The sequence below is a fragment of the Sceloporus undulatus genome, chromosome 1, assembly GCF_019175285.1.
Source record: "Sceloporus undulatus isolate JIND9_A2432 ecotype Alabama chromosome 1, SceUnd_v1.1, whole genome shotgun sequence".
NCBI classification, from domain to species: domain Eukaryota; kingdom Metazoa; phylum Chordata; class Lepidosauria; order Squamata; family Phrynosomatidae; genus Sceloporus; species Sceloporus undulatus.
Window position 1 is genome coordinate 354,040,533 of NC_056522.1, and position 24,543 is coordinate 354,065,075.

Consider the following 24,543-nt stretch of genomic DNA (forward strand, 5'->3'; position numbering starts at 1 on the left):
TGAAGTGGATGCCTAGAGAGAAAACAGGAAGCAGAGGAGACCATAGAGAAACATCGCAGTGGAGGACTGAATTCCTAGAGTGGACGTCAACTTGAAGGGGACAAAACAGGAAGTGACATTGAACGTGGGGAATGATAGAGAGATAAACAAGGGAAAAGAAATATAGAACCTCTAAGAACTGCCAGTGAGACATAGGACCAGATGCATGAGCTGATTGGAGGACTTTGATATCTGTGGAAGGGACAGTGCTTACAAGATAACTAAAACGATGGTAGGAGTCTGAATTGCAGCATTTGAGCTGGAGTTGGTGGGAGGTGACTTGGATATAACTGCTTGGTGTGGATTTTGAAGCCCATATAAAGGAGGCTTCTATTTACTGGGCTGCAGATTTGTTGGGCAGATAGGAGGGCAATTGTGATAGGGGTGAGATTTGTCTTCTTTGAAAGAAAGAGGGAGACCTGTAAAGCTCTGTGACCCTATTGAGATTGGAGAAGTGGTGGAAGACCCTTATCAAGATGCAGGTGGAGAAGATAAATACTCGAAGCCAGACACAAAAGGCAGCTGCTCAAGCTCAAACACAGAGAAGACTTTCAGCTGATAAAGGGAAAAATGTAGATATATCCCAAATTCTGTTAGAGAAAATGGAGGCCATGTCTGCAAATATAACCAATAATATAACAAAGCAGATGAATGACTTCAAAAGGGAAATAAAACAGGAGATCCGAGCGGACTTGAAAGAGATCCACCAAACAGTGGACAAGATGATGGCAGAAATGCAGGTCACCAAAAGAAGGGTGGATATATTGGAATTTAAGAGTGAAAAAATGGAGAAAGACTTGTGTAAATTGGAGAGTAGGAGAGAACAAGACCTGGATGAGAAAGCATTATGGGAGCAAAGGATGAGGGAAAAGGCAGTGAAAATTAGAGGTCTATTAGAGGAAAAGAACGAGGATCTGTATGAGAAATTAGTTCCAAAAATCGCACAGTTTTTGGAAAAAGAAGTTACAACGTTCCAATTTGAAATTGATAAACTCTTCAGGATTAACTCCCAGATTGCCAGACAAAAGGGCTTGCCAAGAGACGTGGCCCTCCATTTTGTTAGAAAACAAACACGGGATCTATTTTTAAATAAGCACAACGAATCACCATTCCAAATAGAAGGACAAGATTTGAAAGTGCTGAAAGACATTCCGGCGAGATTATTGAGGAGAAGGAGGGAATATACAAGTTTAACTACTCTTTTACGAAGAGAAAAGATCCCATATAGGTGGGAAATCCCAGAGGGTCTAACGTTTTGGTTTCAGAAAAAAAGAGTGAGGATTACGTCTCCAGAGCAGGCAAGAGGTTTCATAAGGAAGTTTACAGACATGAAGAAGTACCAGAATAAACCTGAGGATTTCAATTTGGTTCGACATGGGGATCGAGTGGATGAAGAGGACGATAGAAGAGAGGAAGCAGGCGCAGCTGCAAAAATGAATATAGACCTGATGTTAAACAGAAGAGAAGATGAAGATGAGGTATTCGAGGAGGGGGAAGTGGATGCCCTAGAGGTGGTGACTTCTGACTTGTTAAGTAATCTGGACTATCAACTGGACATTCAAAGTGGAACAGCGGAGATCGAAGAATTGAGAGGTGGTGACGAGGAAGTTTTTCTTGAAGAATACTTTGATAATTGATAATTGATACTATTTGCTGTGAGTATATATTTCTAGTAGACTGCTATATTTTCTAGATACATTATGGGTCTGCAGGATATTTTGAAAATTGGTACTTGGAACGTCCAAGGCATGAATACTCCTCAAAAACGGAAAAAAATATACCATTACCTTCAAAAGTTGAATTTAGATGTATGTTGCCTTCAAGAAACAAGAATAAGGGAAAGAGATGTTAAGCACCTTAGATGCATTAAGCTTGGTCAAGAATGTGTTGCTGCCACAAAATTTAAAAAGAGAGGTGTAGTAATATATGTCAAATCTAAATATGGCGTGAGAATCATCTATGCGGATCCGGAAGCCTACTTTCTTATTGTAGAGTTGGAGTATAACACCCAAAAAATTCTTCTGGTTGGAGTTTATGGCCCCTTGAACAACAAAAGTAAATTTTATAAAAATTTAAAGGATAAGTTAATTTCATTGAATTATGATACGATAATCATGTTAGGGGATTGGAATGGGGTGGTGGATCCCAATTTAGATAGAGTGTCAGACAAAAAAATGAAAAAATCTCAGGGGAAACTTCCCAGAGATTTCTTTGATTTGATGGAATTGGCTGTTCTACGAGATCCCTGGAGAGTGAAATACGGTGATAAAAAGGATTTTACCTTTTACTCGAATAGGCATAAATCTTGGTCAAGACTCGATATGTTTTGGATTTCTGAACATTTGGCAACAAAAATCAATAAGGTCAAAATCTGTCCCAAGGTGTGGTCCGACCACAATCCGCTGATTTTGGAATTAGAATTTGGTTCTAGAGAGCATTATTGGAGATTAAATTTAAATATCCTGAGAGATGATAAAATTAGATCGGATGTTAGTAGTCAAATCGTAAATTATTTTAAGGAAAATTCTAATAAGGGTTCCCCGATGCATATAGTATGGGATGCATCCAAAGCGGTGATCAGGGGTTGTTTAATTCAAAAGTCTTGTGAATTGGCAAGGAGTAAGAAAGAAAAGTTGAATAAACTGTCGGAAGAGTTAGGGAAATGGGAGAAAATCTTGAAAGGGGATACAAAGAATAAGGAAGCGGTCACTGAAATTAAATATCTACAGAACCAGATCTCAATCCTGTTAGTGGAAGAGATGGAAAAAAAGATGAAGTTTGTAAAAGCGAAATATTGGGAAGGAGCCAACAAGCCTGGTAAATTCTTGGCTTATAGGCTGAAAAAAGAAAGAAGTAAGAGAACAATAGTGTCGATAAAGGACGGAGATAGAATAGTGACAGAAAAAAATCAAATTAAAAAAGTATTAGTTAGATATTTTTCGGAATTGTACACTGAGAAAGGAGACAACCGGATCCAGCTGGAAGAGTTTCTCGAGAGGTATGATATTAAGAGATTGACAATTGAGCAAAGACAATTATTGAATACCCCCATCACGCTGCAAGAAGTACTTGAGGCTATTCATAAATCAAAAAAAGGGAAATCTCCGGGTTTAGACGGTTTTACCAATGAATATTATAAATTGTTTGCAAATGAATTAGGACCCCCATTGAAGGACACAATGAATGAAATTATCCACGTAGTAACACCGCAAACATGGAATCAGGCTAACATAATCTTAATTCCTAAAGAAGACAAAGAAATATTGGAACCAAAAAATTTTAGACCAATTTCACTTTTGAATTCGGACTATAAATTTTTGGCAGCGATTTTGGCAGAGAGATTAAAAAAAATCTTGAGTGACTGGATACACGAGGATCAAAACGGGTTTTTACCAAATAGAAGGATTAGAGATAATATAAGAAATTTACTAAATCTAATAGAAATACATGAGAAAAATGTTAATAAAGAATTGGCATTGATATTTTTAGACGCCGAGAAGGCCTTTGATAATGTTAGGTGGGATTTCATATTTGCGGTGTTGAGAAAAATGGAGATAGGTGACACTTTTTTAAATTGGATTAAGAAAATTTATCAAAATCAGGAGGCGACTATTTCTATTAACGGGGAAAGAACGAAAATGTTTAAAATTAGTAAGGGTGTAAGACAAGGTTGTCCTCTTGCCCCCTTACTATTCATATTGACTCTGGAAGTACTTTTGAATAAGATTAGGAAGGATACTTTAATCGGGGGGGTTAGGGTTAAGAACTATTCTTATAAATTACGGGCTTATGCAGATGATGTGGTGTTTACTATAAATAATATATTGGAGTGTGCAGACCATCTAATGAAAATCCTCAAAGATTATGGTAAAATTTCAGGATATAAGGTTAATCAGAGAAAAACAGTGATGTTGACTATGAACATGTCAGATAAAGATGTGGCAAAAGTGGTGGAAAAAACTGGATTTCAAAGAAAGAAACAGGTCAAGTATTTAGGGATAAATCTGACAACGAAAAATACGGAATTATATCAAAATAATTACATAAAGGTTTGGAAAGAAATTAAAAGAGACTTGGAGAGATGGCAGCATTTACAAGTCTCCTGGCTTGGTAAGATAGCAACGGTAAAGATGGCTGTACTCCCCAGGCTGATGTTTTTATTTCAAAATATTCCCATAATTACGAAGGATTTGATTTTTAAGGACTGGCATAAAGATTTATCAAAGTTTATTTGGCACGGCAAAAGACCTAGAGTTAAATTGAAAGTTATGCAAGATAAGACCGAGAATGGAGGACTGAGCCTCCCTAATCTTAGGTGGTATTTTGACGCATCTGTCTTAGACTGGCTGTTTGATTGGGTTAAATTGGATAATGATAGGAATTTGGCAGTGGAAAACTTTGGGTTAAAGTTTGGTCTCCATGCATATCTATTTTATGGGAAATCTAAAGTGGATAGAGAATTTAATACCCATCTCGTTCGGAAAACTCTGCTACGAGTGTGGTCGAGATATAGACATAGATGGTGCCCAAAGATACCCTTGTGGGCCTCGCCAGCCGAGGCTTTTTTAAAGCGGGAAGTTTACAGTGAGGATAGGTGGATCAGATATAAAGACATATATGATGTGGTGCAAGGAAAACTCAAAACAGAGGAGGAAATTAGTAATGAGGGCTTCACTTTAAATTGGTTTTCTTATAGGCAGTTAAAGGAAAGGTTTAAAGTAGACCAGAAAGATCAAGGCATTGCTCCTGCCATTTCAGAGTTAGAAAGGATGGTTAAAGAAGGGTCCAAAGTAAAAATGATATCGAAATTCTACAACTTGATTTTGAAATTTGAATTGGAAGATGAGACCACTAAAGAGTATATGGTTAGGTGGGCAAGAGATTTAAAGAGGAATATAATGCTGGAACAATGGGAATTGACATGGAAAAGACGGATTAAGTACACTAAAAATGTTGAAATCAGAGAAAATTGTTATAAATCAATTTTTAGATGGTACTTAACACCGTATAAGATTTCAAAAATATACAAGGAAACAAGGGGTACATGTTGGAAGTGTAAAAAGGAATTAGGTACATATTTGCATAGCTGGTGGGGATGTGAGAAGGCACAACATTATTGGAAACAAATCCATGGAGAAATGAAGAAAATATTTAAGTTCAATATTCGTGCGGACCCGATGATGTATCTATTAAATATAATAGAAGACCCAGTGATGGAAAAATCATATGGTAAACTGATTTTTCTTGCCATAGTTGCAGCCAGAACACTATACGCAAAATATTGGAGATCTGAAGAACTACCCTCCATAGATGAATGGAAATTTAAATTGTTGGAAATGTTTGAAATGGATACACTAGCATCATATATGGAGAATGATACTACGTCCAAGGTTTCGAGAGACTGGGCTCCTTGGTTCTCTTATATTAAACAAGAAAAGAGCTCCAATTGTTATACGGTAATAGTAGATTAAAATCTAAATACTGGGACATATGGAAGTTATAGAATGAATAAGGAGGTATATATGATAATTGATGATATTTTATAGATAAGAGGAGGGGCAGGTGTTACATAGGTTAAAATTAATAAGCAGTCCATGTAAAGCTTTATAAGACACTCCTTGATAGGACATTAAAGAAGTATATAGAGTTATATTTAGTAAGAATATATCATATCACTGTAACTGGATGGGTGGTAACAGATAGGTAGAGATGTAGTTTGACTAAGTTTCCTTGATTTAATAGTTAACTGTGCATAAGAGTATGTGTAGACTAGGAAAGAGATTTATGGTGTAATCGTTGCTCAGCAGAGGAAGTCATGTGTGTGTCAGGTGTTAAGTGTTAGTTAGATATAATTGTTGGTGGGTGGTATTGTGTATTGTGTAAAGTGTTTTAATTGTGTTTAATGTATGGTGGTTGTTGTTTGTTTGTTTGTTTATGTCCTTTTTTGTGTCTTTTTTTTACTCAATAAAAATTAAAAAAAAAAAAATAAAAAAAAAAAAAAGAAACATGTTATTTCATTAAAAAATTAAATGCTTAAAAGATTTGAAAAATGTTTTAATTAAGATTTCAATAAAGATTTCCTGTCAAAGCAGGAAAATGTACATTCTCTACTTTCTTAGAGTTAACACTTGTTTTTATCTTTTTTCCCTTGTGTATTTCTCCTCTTCCACAAAGTGGTGAGCCCCACTGCTGTACGGAAGGTAAATATAAGCATCAAATGCTGCTGTAAAACTAAAGAACAACAAACATCTTCTCTAGGGTACTCTCCAAAACTGGAATAAGAATCTTAACTCATTCTGCATTTATAGCTGCAATCATTCCAGAACAGGATGTGTGCATAAAAAAGGTCTAAGCACCCAATGGCTGGGTGGGGCTAAGATTTCCTTATCTTAAAGCCCTTCAAGTCCAGTCAGTTATTTAACTTGGCTCCACCTTGTTGTTTCTTCTTCATCTTCTTGGCTTGCATCTTTGACACAGTGCCCAAAGCTGACTGAGAAAGCTCCCTTATGGTATCAGGCAAGAGTAGCTTTCCAGACTGGGTGGGATATTTGGTCTTCATTAGGTTCTTAAATACGGGCTGAGAGAGCAAGTGCTTCAGATGCTTCTTCATCCCCTTGAGCATCTTCTGTTTCTCACTCTCTTCTTGCTCGCTGGGCTTGCCTCCTGTTGGCACACACAGACAAATAAATGGCAGTGACTATCCAAACTTCTGCATTATTGCTCAAAGATGAATTTTAAAAAGTGAAGACTATATAATGCCCACAATGTTACATTAACGAACACATTTTAAAAGGATTTACCTGTTATTTTAAACAGTATTTTCAGTTATTAAAAATTGTTGAGGCTTCCAGCACAAGCACATTCAGTCACCTCTTAATCCACACACACAGAGCAAAACAAATGGGTAAGTATACGGCTTGGAGCCTGAATGACTATTTCTGCAAGTTTGACAGTCTAGGTGCAATTTTCTATCTCCAGTGAAAGGTTACTGTGGATAGATGTAGATATTCTTTTTCAGCATTTTCCTTATTCAACTAAAAGGGAAATAAACAGTGCAGAGCCCTGTTTTGTTTGTTATTTGACATCAAGCTAAACATTGTCTAATGGCAACCCTATGAATGAGAGACTTCCAACAACTTGGTCTTCAGCTAGCCCTCTCAGTTCTTTCAGACTTGGGGCTGTGGCTTCCCTGGCTAGTTGAGTGCCTTCCATTCATCTTCCAGCACTATCTTGTTTCATTCTGGACTTGTCTCATCATAGAGATTTTAACATAAAAGGCATTCGGGAGTGCTTTACCATTGCTGTGCCATTCCTTCTAAGACCGATAAACTGCCGAAACACGCTAAGCAACAGTACTGGTAAGAACCAAGTGTGCGCGCGCATCTTCAAATCACCTGTAAACTTATGGTGACCCCATGAACTTGATAGGGTTTTCTCAAGCAAGAAATGCTGAGGCGATTTGTCAGTTCTTTCTTCTGAAATGCAACCTACAGCACCTAGTGTTTGTTGGTGGTCTCCCATTCCAGTACTAACTTGAGCTGACTCTTCTTAGCTTCCAAGATCAGACAGCATTTGGTGCCTTTAACAATTAGGCTATGCTAAAATAGATATATAATCCATTATGAGTGTAATGGATGCCCATTAGGACACTTATGGCTATCACAGATGCTGTTAAAATGTAATAATGCTCAAGGAGATTAACCCTTGGATGCCTGCATGTTCATACATGACTGCATAGAGTTGTAAGGTTCTTCAACAGATAAGAATGTATACCTAAGTAGGCAAATGTTCTTCTATGTAACTACTGAAAATCATGTTAAAGAAATGGACGAAGTACCAGTCCTTAGGAAAGTGAAACATCTTAATGGTGATACGATGTAACAACATAATGAATGGAACCTTATAGGCAATGCAATGTAATGTGATGAAAGTTCAGCACCCAGACACTAGCGTGTCTGTGCTTCTCCCTGAGAGGAATGTACATATTTGTATATCTATGAAAGGATATAATATACATGCTAAACAAAGTCTGCTCATTATCCCATGTAAATATCCAGAAATTTCAATACTTCAGAATGCTTAAGTGATGCAGTGATGTTAATTCTCCCGACCCTCCCAACCCTATCTGGTTTTAACCAGCACCACAAACTGGGCACTTAAGCAGCCAGCTTATAACAGATCCCCAGACGGAATCCAGATCACCTGACAAGAGGCAAGGACCCTTAATCTCTCAATCTAAAGAGATAGGGATGAGGAACCACCTTGGTTTCAACTGAAACAAGCTTCTGTTGTAGTGGTTGTGTGTATTCAAATCATTTTTTTACTTATTACGACCCTAAGGAGACCCTATCATGGGGTTTTCTTGGCAAGATTTGTTCAGAGAAGCTTTGCCATTGCATTCCCCTGAGGCTGAGAGAGTGTGATTTGCCCAAGGGCATCCTGTGGGTTTCATGGCCAAACTGAGAATCAAACCCTGGTCTCCAGAGTCATAGTCCAACACTCAAACTACTATGCCACATTGAATGCCTATACTACCAGTACATTGTAACACATCCTGCTGAATTTGTGGTTTAACCTCCCTACCCTTAAACCACAGAAACCCAAACAAGCATAACTACACTTTGTTCAAGTAGTTGTAGGTATTTTAGGCCATGACAGACATCAGGACTAGGACTCTCAGGTGAATAGATGCACCTTAGTTACTTCATTTCTCTCTTCAGTCAGATTTGACCTTTATGGCACTTCTTTGAATTGTTCCTCCCTCTTATGCTCAAATCAACTCCTACTTGCCTATTAGCTCATCATCATCCAGATCACGTTCAAGTGCTTCTGCAGCTTGCTGGAGCCAAGAGTTGTGCTGTTTTGCTCGGCTGTTAAAATATTCCACCTTCTCAATTTGTCTTGCCAGGTTCACCCGCTCCTGCAACAAAACACAATGGTTACTGACTTTTTTTTAGGATACTATGCAAAGGCAGAATATACATTCTCAAAATAGAAGATGCAGAAACACATTCCCTACACCTACTGGAATAGGAGGAAATAATAATAATAAAGACAGCAAAATATCTGCACAATGTAGATGTATTAGTACTATGGACTGCATAGAGTTGTTGGTCTCCATTCTTCCAATGACCTATTTTACCTTCCAGATGGACAAAGAAAGGTGGATGTGGTCTGTGCAATTTCAATAAGCTATTTTACCGATGCGTTCTTCACCCATTTTTATTGTACAATTACTTTTATTTGAATGTTGCTGTGGACAGCTGCTTTAAGTGCCATTTTTGGCAGCAGGGTGGAATATAAGTTTAATAAATAAACACATGTACTTTGAAATTAGACATCAGATACCTTCTGTATATTTTAGATCAAAAGTGGGAATAATCTGGCTCTCCAAATCTTGCTGGACTGAAACATCCAGCATTACTCACACTATTGGCCAGGCTAGCTAGGACTGCTGGGTGTTGCAGTCAAACAACATCTGGAGGGTTGCATGAGTTCTGCAAATGTTTTAAATTGACAAATAAGTCTGGATTTGTACATCTGTTTCAAAATGTGTGGAAAGACCTTTTCAAAATTACTAATGGTATGAAGAGGTGGGGGTTATTTTACTTAGTTTTTGAATTACAGTTCATCCTAAAATGCTGAAGGGCAGTAGGCGTATGAAAGAGCTTCTTCACACATCATGCAGTCAACTTTGGGAATTCCCTAATACTAAATAAATTTAAATAATTTTTTTTAAAGGACTAGACATATTCACATGGAAAACAAATATGTTAATAGCTATTAGTCATGATGGCTAACTAGAACCTCCATTAGAGGCAATGTATCTCTGAATATTAAATGTTTAGTATAAACAAGAGGCCACTGCCTACTCCCTCACTACTGAAAAACTTTCAGGAGCATCTGGTTGATCACTTCTGGAAAGAGGATTCTGGGATAGAAGGCACTCATTCAAGTCAGCCATTGCAACAAATTTGCTGCACTAGATAGTCACGAGAGATACAACAAAATCTTGACATTTCACATAATGTGGTTTACATTATGTTCTTCATAGAGGAATCTCCATGGTGAGTAGGAGAGGGCTTAATTCATCAGAATCCTTCTTGTGTGTTTTCTGTAAGCACCTGGTTGACCACAACAGAATATTGAATCCTGGACTGAATAGGCCTCTCTTCTGATCCAACTAGGTTCTTACATGTAACAAATCTGGAAGCAACCCACTGCAGCTCAAGAGCAAGTTTTACATGCCACTTCTCCCATGTTGGAATCATATGTGATTTTCCGTAATCTGTTTCTCATGCTGAATTGGAAAACTGCACAGGCAAAGAGTTCATCTTCAGAATGTCAGGACAAGCACCATTGTTCAGTGGTAGAGGATATGCATTGCAAGCAAAAAACCCTGGCTCAATCCTTAGCTTTTCCACGTAAAGCTGAGAAATGATCTTATGCAAAACTCAGCCAATGTCAACAGTGCTAGGCTAGATGGACCAACTTTCCAGTTCAGAACACAGGAGTTTCCTATTTCCAGACTGTAGTTAAATTTCTCAAATTTATTATCTCGAGATCCAGTCTAGGTCTATTATAGAACTGGAAAGAAGGTAGAATGAGAAAAACATGTAAGTAACAATTCTTTAATTCAGTTTTGTTGTTGTTGGGTACCTTCAAGTCATTTCTGACATAAGGTAACACTGAAGAAAATCTATCATGGCATTTTCTGGGCAATATCTGTTCAGAGGGGTTTTGTCTTTGCCACCCAAAGAGGCTGAGATCTGCCCAAAGCCACCCAGTGGGTTTCCATGGCCGAGTGGGGATTCAAATCCTGGTCTACAGAGTCATACCACTACACCAGACTGGGTCTCCTTTGTTTCAGTTTGCATTCTAGAATTTTCTGTGCACCTTTAGATTTATAGAAGCTGTTAAAACAGAGGATGCAACAGGTTGCTATAGGAACTGTTATTGAAAACTGAACTACTACAACTAACATACATTCTATGACCAGGTTTCCAAATGTGATGTTAAAAATGTTGAAAACCTCTTGAGTGACTATGAAGAGCTTGGCATTCACACACATACACACTATGTGTGTATATGTGCTTTTGAGTTGCCTGTTGGCTTATTATGGCAACCCATGAATTTCAAAAGATTTTCTTAGAAAAGGAATACTCAGAGGTGGTTTGTCAATTCCCTCCTCTGAAATATAGCCTACAGCACCTGGTATTTGTTGGTGGCCTCCCTACCAAGTGCTAACCCAAGCTGACTCTGCTTAGATTCCAAGATCAGATGGAATCTGTTGCGTTTGCAAAATAAACCAAAAAATACATTTTACCTGGATAGCAGTCATGCACTTTGTTTCAACAGGGAACAAAGGAAGCTCTTCATTCTTTTCCAAGGTCTTATAAATCCTTTTGAAATTCATCATGTCGCTTGGACCAATCAGCAACAAGCTCAGGCCCTCATTAGCAGCTCGGGCAGTCCTGCCACTTCTGTGCACATAAATCTCAGAAGTACGGGGAACCTGCAACAGTACAAGTGATTACAACACAACCATGGTGATGAGTATGGAGCATTTAGAGAAAAGTATGTCACCCCACTGTAACCAGTGGTTCCATACCTTTCATTACACTGCTTTAGTCTCACAGGTTGCATGTGCTCAAACAGGTGAAGAGCACTTGGATGTGGGAGCAAAGGCCCTGTCCTTTACTCCCACATATATGCTACAATTTTATGCAAAAAGAAGAAAAAAAATTCCAGGATTTGCAACCATATCAGAACCTAAGTGGTTGGGCTCCACAAGCCATAAAGTAGTATGTGGTAGGCCAAATAGTCCAGAAGTAGGCTAAAAGTCCAAAGACAGGTAAGGATCATGTCCCAAAGCAGCCAAGATGGATACAGAAGCGTATATTGAAAGACTTAGTGTAAGGGCCCATTCTAGCAAGGAGAAGGAGACACCCAGAAACGGGTTCATTCCAGGCATTGCCCATGTGAGGCAAGTGATGATAGGTTAACTTGAGTTATTCAATATCTTTATCCCTAACCCCTCCTTTCCAAATGCATATGAGGAAGTATACTTAAGTCTATGACAGCTTATGCTTCCAACGTTCTTTCAGAGGTGCTACAAGATCTCCCTACACACTGACTCTACAGACTAATATGGCTATATTTTTGAATTCCTCCTTTTCAGTTCTTTGCAAAGCTGAGAAAAAACAGGGAAAAGGAAAATCTTTTGAAAAGGAAAAACAATCTTGGCACCAGAGGGTGGGGTTAAATGGTTCCTTTGCCTTGTATAGAACAGTAAGTCTTCCGATGCTACATTCTTAGACGGAGCCATCCACGAAAGGGAATTATCTTCCCTATGAAGGTTAACCAATCCCTGGGAGGGATGGCGACATGAAATTATTGAAAAACAACATCCTATGACCAAAGGATGCATGATCTGAGGCAAATTTATCCAATCTGAGATGTTTGGTACAGGTGGAAGGAGTGACCCAGGTGGAGGTGCTACAAATTTCCTCTACAGGGACATTGTTGAGAAGACTACAGAAGTAGCTGCTGACCTGGTAGAGTGAGCAGTGCCATGTTGTGGTTTAGGAAGACTGAGGGATTCACAGGCTAAGAAGATACAAGACTTGACCCAGCATGTCAGAGTAAATGGGAAAACATGTCTCAAAGAGATAGGTAGAAAGGAAATTAAAAGTGCTTTCAACCTCCTAAAATGCCTGGTGCATCTAATATAGATTTTGGAAACTCACTGGACAGCTAATTTGTGCCATCATTTTTTAAAGGATGGTTTGGATGTGGACCAAAAGGAGAGGAAAATGAATGGTTGAGTGTTGAAAAGAAGAACTTACTTTTGCAAAAAATCCCAGATCAAACAAAAAGTAAACCGACAGAGCTTCAAACTTGCAATGAGAGGGTTCCACAGGCAGTGCTGCCTATTCTGAATTCCTCCTTATTGAAATTACAGTTGTCTCTCTATATTCGCTAGGGTTAGGGGAACAAGAGCCCCGTGAATATGGAAAAACCGCAAATAACAAAAACACCATGTTTTTACCTGAAGGACACCTCTCTAGGAATCTCTAGGTCCTCCAGTGCAACTCTGTGGTCAATGTCCAACATACACTGACCACAGAATGGCACTGGAGTAGCTACAAATAGTCTTTCAGTGCAACTTTTAGTTAAAGTTGACCACAGAGTTGCACTGGAGGACCTAGACAGTCCTAGAGAGAACATATTAATGAAATCCGTGAATAATCAAATCCACAAATATCAAAGCCGCAAATATGGAGGGATGACTGTATAAGGCTTGTACAGGCAGGCCAAAATAATGCTGCTTCAGGTCATTTTGGAGGTATGCTGTTTCAATGATACATGTGTCCTAAGAGGCCAGAAGCCATGCTAAAGCCACGCTCCAGCCCTAAGGACTGGAGTGCAGTTTTGGTGCAGCTTCTGGCCTCTTAGGATGCATACATAATTGAAACAGCATACCTCCAAAGTGACCCAAAGCAGCTTTATTTTGGCCTGTCTGTACGGGCTCATAGTTACCAGAAAAAGCACCTTAATGGAGGGAACATGAAGAGGACTGGATTTTAATGGCTTGAAAGCTGGCTTGGCAAGGGCCGTGAGAACCTCACAGAGATCCCAAGATAAGAAGCAACGAACTAATGGAAAGCTTAGAAGAGAGTCCCTTTTCAAAAATTTCTCCACATGAGGATGAGAAAAGGGGGGATGCTGGTGACTTAATGATAATGTGCAGGTTAAGGCTGTGTCTGACTCCTAAGTAAGTTGGATTTCAGACAAGCATTCAGATCCCCTTGTAGTAATTTCCTTTAAAGTGGCTGTGAGGAAAGAAATAGCTGATCTGACAGGCCAGCTGAAAAAAAGTTTTCTAAGTAGTCTTATATAGTCTAATGGTAGAACTACTCCTGAAGGCTAAAAGTGTGTTTATTATGTTATGTGAATAACCAATCCTCACATAAAATCTTTCAGTTGCCAGATAGCTAGATGTAGCCAAGTTGGATCTGGGTGCAGAATAGGTCCTTGGCTGAAAAGACTGGGCTTGATCGGAAGGAGAAGGTGGTCCCAGGTTATCAGGGCTAGCAGATGAAAACCAAGGTCTGCAGGGCCAATGAAGTGCTATGAGAACCACGGATGCTCTTTCCTGAAGGACGGTGTGTGTGGCCATCCCTGTGTTGTTGCATAGTAACTCCCTTCAATCTACCCACTGGTGAATTCTTGCTTGGATTGCTGGGAATTTCAGTCCAATAAATGCAACAATATTTAGGAGAAAAACCCTACAGGTGTATCTTTTCCCATCACTGAACCACGAAGTTGGGAAATGCTACTAAGTCTTGTAAATATGAAGGTTCTTTTCAGGGTACAAAGCTGGAAACCATCAGGAGCAGTGAAAAGGAAAATATGAGTTTCAAACTGATCTGCACAGTCAAATCCACTATGGATGGAGGGAGACAGGAAAACAGCATAAATTTTGGCCAAAATAGCCCTGCATTCCTCCAGTCAGATTGTGTGAGGAGGGACATGGTGATTGTCATAATGGACAATCTATTATTTGGCTGCATTATGGCTCTCACTCCCACAGAGTAATGGCTAAAGGTGGCAGTGGCCCTCTTGGCCTGAGATTCTGGAAGCTAGAATCTTAAAAGGTAATTTTTCCAAGCTCTGCTCCAGTTGTCACCATGTCATTTCTTCCCTTCCTCTTCCCAAGGACAAGCCACATTTTAATATCAAATCCATTTTTTGTACCAACCATTTATGTATGGTATCATTTGCTAACGGGTGGAGGCAAGTGCATTTCCTTTTAGTACCTGGTAGTGAATAACATGTTGCACATGTGGAATATCCAGACCACGAGCGGCGACATCTGTCGTCAAGAGGGTGGTGCTGAAATGGCAGAAAGGAAGACAATAGCTGTTTATTCAACAGAGTGAAATACATTCCCTAAGTAGCATTAACACTAAATCTGATATTGCCACATGGCCAGGAAGATAGAAAATAGTGTTCATGATCATCTCACAAGCCTAACCAAGACCAAAAGAGTGGTAGAATGGGGTAGAAACCATATATGACAGTGTCCTACTATGCCTCTTAACTCTCCTATGCATTTCATGTTATAACTGAGAAACCAACAAAGATTATATGTTAATTTTGTATGTTTTCTTTGCATTTGCTTTAAATTTGCATTTGCTTTAATTCTGGGCCCATACAGACAGGCCAAAATAAAGCTGCTTTGGGTCACTTTGGAGATATTAGGACTGAAACGTAGCTTTGGCGCAGCTTCTGGCCTCTTAGGACACTTGCATCATTTAAACAGCATATTTCCAAAGTGACCCGAAGCAGCTTTATTTTGGCCTGTCTGTATGGGCCCTCTGTAAGCCACTTTAAGTCCTAGTGCTGAAGAAAAGGTGGGATATAAATAGATATAACAATAGATTTGGTGTTGTGTGCCCTCAAGTAGTTTCTGACCCTATTATGGGCTTTCTTTGGCAAGATTTATTCAGAAGGGATTTACTTCCCTCTGAGGCTGAGAAAATGTGACCTGACCAAGGTCATCTACTGGGTTTCCATGGCCAAATGAGGACCCAATCTTGGTCTCCAGAGTTGTAGTCCAATGCTCAGACCACTACACCATGCTGGTTCTATTATGACCAACAGGATATTTTAAATATGTTTTTTTACAAAACCCAAATACATACTTTAGTCCAGCCTTCTGAAATTTGATGCCCTACAGATACATTGGACTAGAACTTCCATGATCCCTTGCTAGTGTCAGTGGCTGATGAGAATCTCTCCTTCCATGTTCCAGCTCCCAAAGCTGTGAGCTCTGAGGTCAAAAGAGAGCTGTCAAAACTGGTAAATTTAATTCCCACTCTACAATCCCCCCTTCCTTGTGTGTTATGTCTTATATACACTATAAGCATGCAAAGGGATCTTGTAGCATCTTTGAAACTAACTAAAAGAAAGTTGCATCTAAAGAGGTAGACTCAAGTCTATGAAAGCTCATGCTACCAGCTTCTTTCTTTCATTTAGTCTTGAAGATGCTACAAAGTCCCTTTGCATAGTGATTTTCCAGAGTAACATGGCTATTCTTTGAATTCTATGGACTATAAGTCTGAGGTTAAGAAACTGTCAAACTAATTATACTATAAGCTTATCTGGGGACCTTTGTGGTTTAAGGGCTGTGCATAAATACTCTTAAATAAATAACAACTATTAAGAGGAGTAAGATAAGAGGAGGAAGGTGAATGTAGGGTTAAAATAAAAGACAGAGTAGGAATCGGAAAGAATGGGAAGAGTAACAAGGGTAATGGAGGATTATTGAAGGGATAGGAAAAGAAAGGATGAGTAAGGTGAATGGAAGTATGAAGAAGTACAGTGCGCCCGCGCCATATGCGGGCGCACTATACGCGGCTATCAGCATATGCTGAAAGCCGCAAGGGAGCCTGCAGGAATGCGTGGGGTACAGTGCGTCCCATTAAAATTAATGGGGTGCGCGCCGCCACATCATGCATGAGCCCCATTACTTTTAATGGGGCTCAAGCATACACAGGTTTTTTTTATGCGGGGGGTCCGGAACGGATCCCCTGCATATAAAAAGGGCACACTGTACATAGGAGAGAAGGGAAGGGAAGGGGGGAGGGATCAATGAGGGAAGTTCGGTCAGGGCTCCCGCACCTGCCGCATGTGCTCCAACCGCCACGGCCTCATCTGCAAGTATAGCCTCAAATTGGATTAAATGAACACCTGGAGAAGCAGCTGCCAAGCCTTGGCCACGGAAGGACCAACCTTGGAGGTGGTACACATTCCTAGGATATATTTTAAGAAGGGGAGTATTTTGAGTATTTGGGATGATTGTTGTTTGTGACATTGTTGTATTATTGTTTGTTTGTTTAATGATTTTAATTAATAAATTTTATTAAATAAAAATTAAATAAATAAATAACAACTATCAATGGAATTTATTTTTTTCAACTCCAGCTGTGTCCTCTGCTATGTGCCAATGTGATTTATGCCATACTATGTCAGCAATGCCCTTCAGCACTCTACATTGGGCAAACAGGCCGGTTTCCTGTGCCAGAGGATAAATTGACATAAACCAGACATTAGGAATGGAAATACACAAAAGGTGGTTGCTGAACATTTCAATCTCCCTGGGCATTCCACCTTAAATCTCAGAACAGTGGTCCTTGAACAAAAGAACTACAAAGGAAGATTGGAAAGGGAAACAGCAGAATTGTAATACAGTCGGCCCTTCTTATACACGGATTTTTTTATACACGGATTCAAGCATACACGGTTTGAAAATGTTCAAAAAAAGTATAAATTTCAATTATCAAACCTGGATTTTCCATTTTTTATAAGGGACACCATTTTGCTATGTCATTATATTCAATGGGACTTGATACACGGGAAATCTTGGAACCAAACCCCAGCGTATAACAAGGCTCCACTGTATATCCACAGACTACAGTCCATCAACAATGGGTTGAACAAAGGTAACAGTTTCCTGGCACACTACACACAATTCAACACTACCTAGCCCCTATCCTCATGAGGGCACCCTTGACTCATTCATCACATTGCTGTATGTTTCCCACACCGATCCATTCTTCTCACCTACAGGCTACAGCTTCCACTGCCTTTGTTCATCAATGACTGTTCACCATTCGTTAAAACTGGGCTTGCCATTTCATTTCCATACACAAAGGATTTTGAATTTGAATGAAAATTCTCACATGCCAATGGCATAGACAGGTCTATCCCTGGGCTTTTCACTCCACCAAATTGATCTGAGGAAGTAGACATAAGCCTATGAAAGCTCATGCTGCCAGCTTCTTTTTTTCAGCTAATCTCAAGACTATCGATGCTACAAGATCTTTTTACATAACATATAGCTGAAGTATCATTATTATTATTATGCTTTATTTATATAGCACTGTAGATTTACACAGCACTGTATATACAAACAATAAAACAGATAAAGTAAACATGCCCATGGCGTACAATCTAAGAAATAATAGCAGAATACATATAAATAAAACATAACAATACAGGAATAGTCATGCAGTGTCTGGGAATGCTTCTCTGAACAGGATGGTCTTCAACTCAGTTTTGAAACTGGTTAAAGAAGTGATGACCCGTGCTCATAGGGGAAGGAGATTCCAGGAGTGAGGGGCAGCAAGTGAAAAGGGACGAATCCGGTTAATCAGTTAAAATAGAGTCAACATGGTGTAGTGGTTTGAGTGTTGGACTAAGACACTGGGATACTGGTCTGAATCACAACTTGCCCATGAAAACCCATTAGGTGACCTAGGCAAGTTGTGGTCTTTCAGCCTCTGAGTCTCATGGTCTCTCAGGAAGGCAAGAGAAAATTCCCTCTGTACAAATTCTGCCCCCCCCCCCAAAAAAAATCAAACAAACCCCAAGACAGGTTTGCCTTAGGGTCACCATAAGTCAGACAACAACAACAACAAATCAGTTAATATGTTATGCGTGCCCGTTCCTCCTCCTCCCTGCTGTTTCCTGGCCTCCAGCTGTCTCTCCAAGACTGCTAGAAACTGGAAAATGGCACTGGGGAGAAGAGACAGCTGGAGGCCAGGGAAAGAGCGGGGGGGTGGGTGGGTGGGTGGGTGTTCCTGCCCCGGAAGCCCTGCCTCCAGAGGACAAAAGCTCCACCCCTGGCACACAGCGCCCAAAAAGTTTGCCATTACTGCTATAACCTATTTCAGGGGTAGCCAACCTTTTTGAGCCGGGGGCCAGGTTGCTGTCCCTCAGACAACTGGGGGGCCGAACTCAAAATGGCGCCCGGAGCGGCACGGAAGCTGCGGCAGGGGTGGCAATCGGCGGCAGGACCGGGCTGGGGTCAGTCCCAAGGCCTCACTGGGCTGGATCCGGCCCGCGGGCTGTAGGTTGCCGACCCCTGACCTATTTCATGGAAGGGTTTCCTCTTATCTCCGATTCTTTATGGTAAATTATTACTAACTTGACACTCAATTCACATTAAGTTAAATATTTCTAATCAACTGAGGAAGGTTAAAAAGATAAAAAACCTTACTCACATGTTATGAAACTAGAACAAATTTTGAATATAGCAGCATAGCAACAGTGATAGCAGCTTCATTTATATACCGCTTCATACTGCCTAAGCAGTCTCTAAGCGGTGTATAACTGTAAACTAGTTGCCCTAACGAGCTCATTTGTGTGACCTCAGAAGGATGCAAGCCTGAGTCGAGCTTGAGCCCCTGGCTGGTACTGAATTCGTAACCTTATGTGTGTGAGTGGCTGCAGTACAGGCATTTAACTACTGCGCCACCAGGGCTCCTCAGATCTGTAGCACGAAAAATCAAAAGGGCATCTTGACCATCTCAATTCCTTGTTATATTCTATGGTGACAATGCAAGTCAGATGTGCGTTACCAGTTCCTCAAGGATATACTGATGCAAGGCAAATGACTAAGACTAACATTTCTAAAATTACGAAACAGGAGACAAACTATTTCACTGTGTGTAGAGACTCAGGGAATGGAAGTAGTGCTCTTAAGGAAACCATGGAAACTATTTACAGGACTGTATTCTATCAATACATTACACCAGTACTACAAATAGAATTCAGCATCCTGAAAAGCTACACTTTGATTCCGTCACTGGATTTATGTGTGAGAAATGGGATGAGGAGAAAATAGAAGAGTATTTTAACTTTTATTTTAGGACTGTCACATAAATCTGAGTCCTAATAATTCTTATGAAATTTAGCTAAATCATCAATTAGTGCTGAATCCTAAATACACCTTTGAAGAACAAGGTGAGGTATATCTGTAAGTAAATATTTGGAATGCTTAACTTCCACCAGCAAGCAATGAGATTTTTTATTAAATTGATTTGTGCGCTGAAGATGGCTTTAACCAGAGGGTGGGTTTTTTTTGTTCTCACTGCTTTGTTTTAAGTGTGTATTTCATTTGTTTTTATGCTTTAATTATTAATTTTGCACTTTGTCTCTTACTATTGTTTGCTACCTTTTCTTTAGTAGCTAGATGAGATTATAAAGTTAATGAATAAAATATGCATTGCATTGTGCTGAAAAGCTGAACAGATTTGCATCCAGGAGAACAAGAGTTCTAAAAACAGAGTATGCTCTGAGAACTGAACAATGCAAGCATCTTCAAAGAAGCATTCCTCATAGTTCACACAGGCACTTAAGATGGCATTTACTGTTTGCAATATGGAGAAAAGGTTGTGAGCAGCAAAGAACACCCTGGCAGGTCACTCAAAAAGAAGTCTGGAGATGTATCCACACTACAGAATTAAATCAGTTTGACACCACTTTAACTCCCATGATTCTACCGATAGAATCTAGCAATTTGTAGTTTGGTGAGATTATTCAGGTTGATCTGTCTGAGAGCCCCGGTGCCTCACCAAACTACAAATCCCTGGATTCTGTATGAAGGAGCCATGACAGTGCATTAATTCTACAGTGTGGATACACCCTCAGGCACTCCTGGTCCTCACGTTCTGTTGGTTTTGCAGGACTACTAGTGATTGATCATACAATATTTTCTGCTATATAAAGATCTTGCCTAGCCTGTATGGTAGTGGTATGAGCATTGGACTATGACTCTAGATCAAGGTTCAAATCCTGGCTCAGCTATGTAAACCCACTGGGTGACCTTAGGCAAGTCACACTCCTTCAGCCTCAGAGAATCACGATGGCAATGGCAACCTCTCCCTCCCCCCCCCCCCCAGGAAACATGCCTAGAAAAACCCATGATAGTCGCTATAAATCAGAAATGCCTTTGAGCAACTCTAAGTCCTACCAAATTCATAAGGGTATGGAGCAAGAATACTTTAACAGACTCCATCCAAACAACTGCCCAGCCACTACATTCAGTATAAGGCTCTGCTCTGTGCTCTACCTCCACTCCAATTATGTCTTTCTGAGATGTGAGAGAGGCCCTTCTCTACTATGGCATCAAGCTGGGGAATTCTCTCCTTACAAAAGGTTAACTGGCCTCTCCCTCCTAACAGTTTATTTATTTTTCCTATTTTACATTTGCCTTTCCTTTTTCAAATCTGTGAGAAATTTCCTTTGGTGTCGTATTTTATACTGTCGTGGAGTTCACTGTATCTTTGTGGTTTCAACAAGTGCCGAGTGAGGGTTTTCTTTCAGGACTAAATGAGCAGCATACATGTAATGATACAGTATGTAGCCTGGAGGTAATTTAATACATATTTTAATAATTTTGTGCATGAAACAAAGTTTGTGTACATTGAACCATCAGAAAACAAAAGTATCGCTATCAGCCACTCATGAAAAAAGTTTTGGTTTTTTGGAATATTTTCGATTTCAAAATTCTAGGTTAGGGAGACTCAACCTGTATAATAAATAAGGAAAACCAATAAATATATTTAAATTAAATTAACTGACCTGTTGCGTTCAGCGAACCTCTCTAGGTTTTTTAATCTTTGCTTCTGGTGCATGTTTGCATGAAGAGGCAGAGGGTTGCAGTCCAATATGGTTAAGAGGGCAGTGAGTCGTTTGATGCAATCTATACTGTTAGCAAAAACCATGGTTCTCCCAGGGTATTGAAGGAGGAAATAATAGAGGTAATAGTCTTTCTCTTCTGTGTCGCAGTGAATCCTTGTCTCCGTGAGGGTCTCAACAGTGGCCTCTTTTCTTGTCAAGTCTATCACTTTCGGCTTGCCCTTGATCCCCACTTTTTGGATCAGCATTTCCAGTTTGGTTTTTTTGTCTATTCTGGTAGCATTTTTCTTCTGAAGAACTCGAACAGGAGCTTGATGGATCAGAGTCAAAGTGGCGGAGAAGACAAATGTCTGACGTTTTGGGTTATATTGGAAGGTATTCAACATTTCCAGCAGCTGAGAGAGTTCCAAGAAATGTCCCCTCTCCACCATCCGATCTGCTTCGTCAATCACCAGGCACCTGTCAGATGGACACAAGAGACAGCTTGAGGGTGTTTTATTCAAACTATGTGGAAATTCTGACATGTTTCCAAGGAGTTATGGAGCACAATGAAGATGACAGGCATGGCAGGCATCTGGCCTGATCGAGCAGGTTTTTTTTATACATAAAACATGGAACCTGTTACATAACATGGCTTCATCCATGTCCTTTTAAAAAATTCTGAAGTGGAACATGCTCCTCCAATGTGATGAGACATCAAATGATATAGAATCAGAGAGTTGGAAGAGGCCATCGAGTTCAAACCCCTGCTCAATGCAAGATCTTTAGCTAGCAGCTACCAGCAGGTAGCACCTCTAGGCAATTGGTTCTATTGCTGAACAACTCTTACTGTTAAGAGGTTCCTTCTAATATTCAATCAAAATCTACTGTCCTGTAACTTCAAACCATTAGCCCTGACCCTACTACCCTATGGGGCAGGAGAACAGGTCTGCCCTCTCCTCTTTGTCACACCTTTGGGATATTTAAAGAGTGCATTCATGTCACCCTTCAGTCTTCTCTTTACCAGGCTGAACATGCCCAACTCCCATAACCTTTCCTCTTATGTTTTGTTCTCCACACCCCTTTTCATCCTTCTTGGTGTTTCCCAAATCTTCTCCAACTTGTCTATATCCTTCTTAAAATGAGGTGCCCAGAACAGAACACATAAATAAAAAAATAATATATATATTTTTAATTTCTATCCCGCTTTTTGCCAGGCAATCAAAGTGGCATACAACAAATTAAAATACATCCATATATACATAGTGCCCCCCCTTAAAACAAGATTAAGCAGTATAAGATTAAAAACTATATACTAAAATCCAAATAATAATCATCATGGGCATAATTCAATACATGGGAAGTCTTATTCATGGCCAAGTATTTCTCCATGAGGCCTGACTAATGACAACTTGGAAAGAATGCTTTCATTAATGCAGGATAAAATAGCATTCACCTTCTTTGCTTCAGCATCACACTACTAGCTCATGTTCAATTTATAATCAACAATAATCCCAAGATCCTCTTCGCAAGTAGCACTGCTGAACTATCTATCCCATATCCTATACCTGTCCATTTGGTTTTTATTGCTTAAATGCAGAATTTTGCATTTATCTCTATTGAATTTCATTTTATTAATTTCTGCTCAATTTTCTAGTAATTCAGTTCCTATCTTTCAATATACAGTATTTGCCATCCCTCCAAGTGCTATGTCATCTGCAAACTTATAAAGATTCCCTCCATCCCATCAATTCTAAGTCATTGATAAAAATGTTGAAGAGCCGGCATGCAATTCCCTGGGGTACCTTAGGATAGCAAAGCGCTGCTGGTGAACTTTAAAATAATAACAGATAACCTTTGTGCAATCATAGCAAAGCCAGAGTACGAAGCATATAATGGTACCATTGGATTTCATTTTACAGTACATATTATTTCAGACAATGTTACACTGCTTGTCTCTATTAAAAACAAACAAACAAAAATGAGTCTACAATAATAAAAATCAACAAAACAATAAAAGTAATTACAAAATAATGGAACAAATAAACTATGGTCAAAATCCTGTTGAGGCACTATGCTAGAACAGTGGTCCCCAACATTTTTTTATGCCCCACACCCTAGGAAACATTTGATTAGTATTCACACTCCCTACAAAAGTAATATTGCATTTGAAGATGAAGAAGGCTAATTTTCTAATTTTTGAACTACAAATTGAACCACATACAATACTGCAGATAAACAAATTGAACTTTAAAAAATGATCTTTTAACTCAGTGCAGAAAATGAAAATCTAAATTGAGCAATTAGATTCTAATTTATACAGAAAAAAATGAGCAATGACATATGACTTGTCACTCAAGAACACAAGTCATACTTTGTCACACCACAAGAAAATCCATCTCACACTCCTTGGGTGTGTAGACATCCTAGGTTGGGAATCTCTGTGCTAGAGTAACATTAGTTTGACCATTGGTTTCACTTTCTAAGAAGTGTGTGCAGCCATTCCTTCTTCAAGTCAAAAGTCTCCCTTTTAACTTGGCAGGTATGTATCCAGTCAACTGTTGCACAGTGGCTAGGTTCAAAAGCTTGGCAGTCATGACACAAGCAGTTATACTGTCTAACTATGGCATCCAGCAAAACTACTCTGATATCTATTTACACCAAGGATGGGGAAAGTGTGGTGCAGTGCCTGAACTCTTCTCACCAGTCCTCCAAACTCCCAATTTTTGCCAAAAAAACACACAAAAAGCACCACAAAGACACAAGGATGCACAAAAAATTGACACATCCAAAAATATTGCAGAAAAAAACAGCCATCTTATACAGTGGGCCCTTGGTATCTGCTGGGGTTTGGTTCCAGGACCCTACTCTCAATCCATGGTTGCTCAAGTCCCACTAAATACAATGGCATGGTAAAATGTTATTTTGTAAAATGTCAAAATCAAGGTTTGCTTTTTGGAATTTATATATTTTTTCAGACTTTCAAGGTGTGGATGCTTGAATCGGTGGATAAAAAATCCATGGATATGGAGG

The 24,543-nt window shown here is 39.5% G+C and overlaps 2 protein-coding genes across 2 annotated transcripts in view; one reads left to right on the forward strand and one right to left on the reverse strand.

The window, feature by feature from the left end:
• Positions 1 to 75: 75 nt before the first annotated feature.
• On the forward strand, positions 76 to 5,987 carry LOC121919551 (myosin-7-like). Its single transcript, XM_042446254.1, has 2 exons — positions 76 to 1,694; positions 5,293 to 5,987. The coding sequence occupies exon 1, from the start codon at positions 516 to 518 to the stop codon at positions 1,674 to 1,676; it is 1,161 nt and encodes a 386-aa protein (XP_042302188.1). The 5' UTR covers positions 76 to 515; the 3' UTR covers positions 1,677 to 1,694; positions 5,293 to 5,987.
• Positions 5,988 to 6,072: 85 nt separating this feature from the next.
• DDX24 (DEAD-box helicase 24) overlaps positions 6,073 to 24,543 on the reverse strand; it is a 37,353-nt gene continuing 18,882 nt past the window's right edge. The window contains 5 exon segments of the mRNA XM_042454886.1: positions 6,073 to 6,702; positions 8,830 to 8,959; positions 11,366 to 11,554; positions 14,862 to 14,937; positions 21,475 to 21,990. Coding sequence (XP_042310820.1) covers positions 6,449 to 6,702; positions 8,830 to 8,959; positions 11,366 to 11,554; positions 14,862 to 14,937; positions 21,475 to 21,990 — 1,165 coding nt within the window. The 3' untranslated portion in view covers positions 6,073 to 6,448.

Coding starts and splice junctions, on each gene's coding strand:
- LOC121919551 (XM_042446254.1), top strand. CDS start 516: ATGCAGGTGGAGAAGATAAATACTCGAAGCCAGACACAAAAGGCAGCT.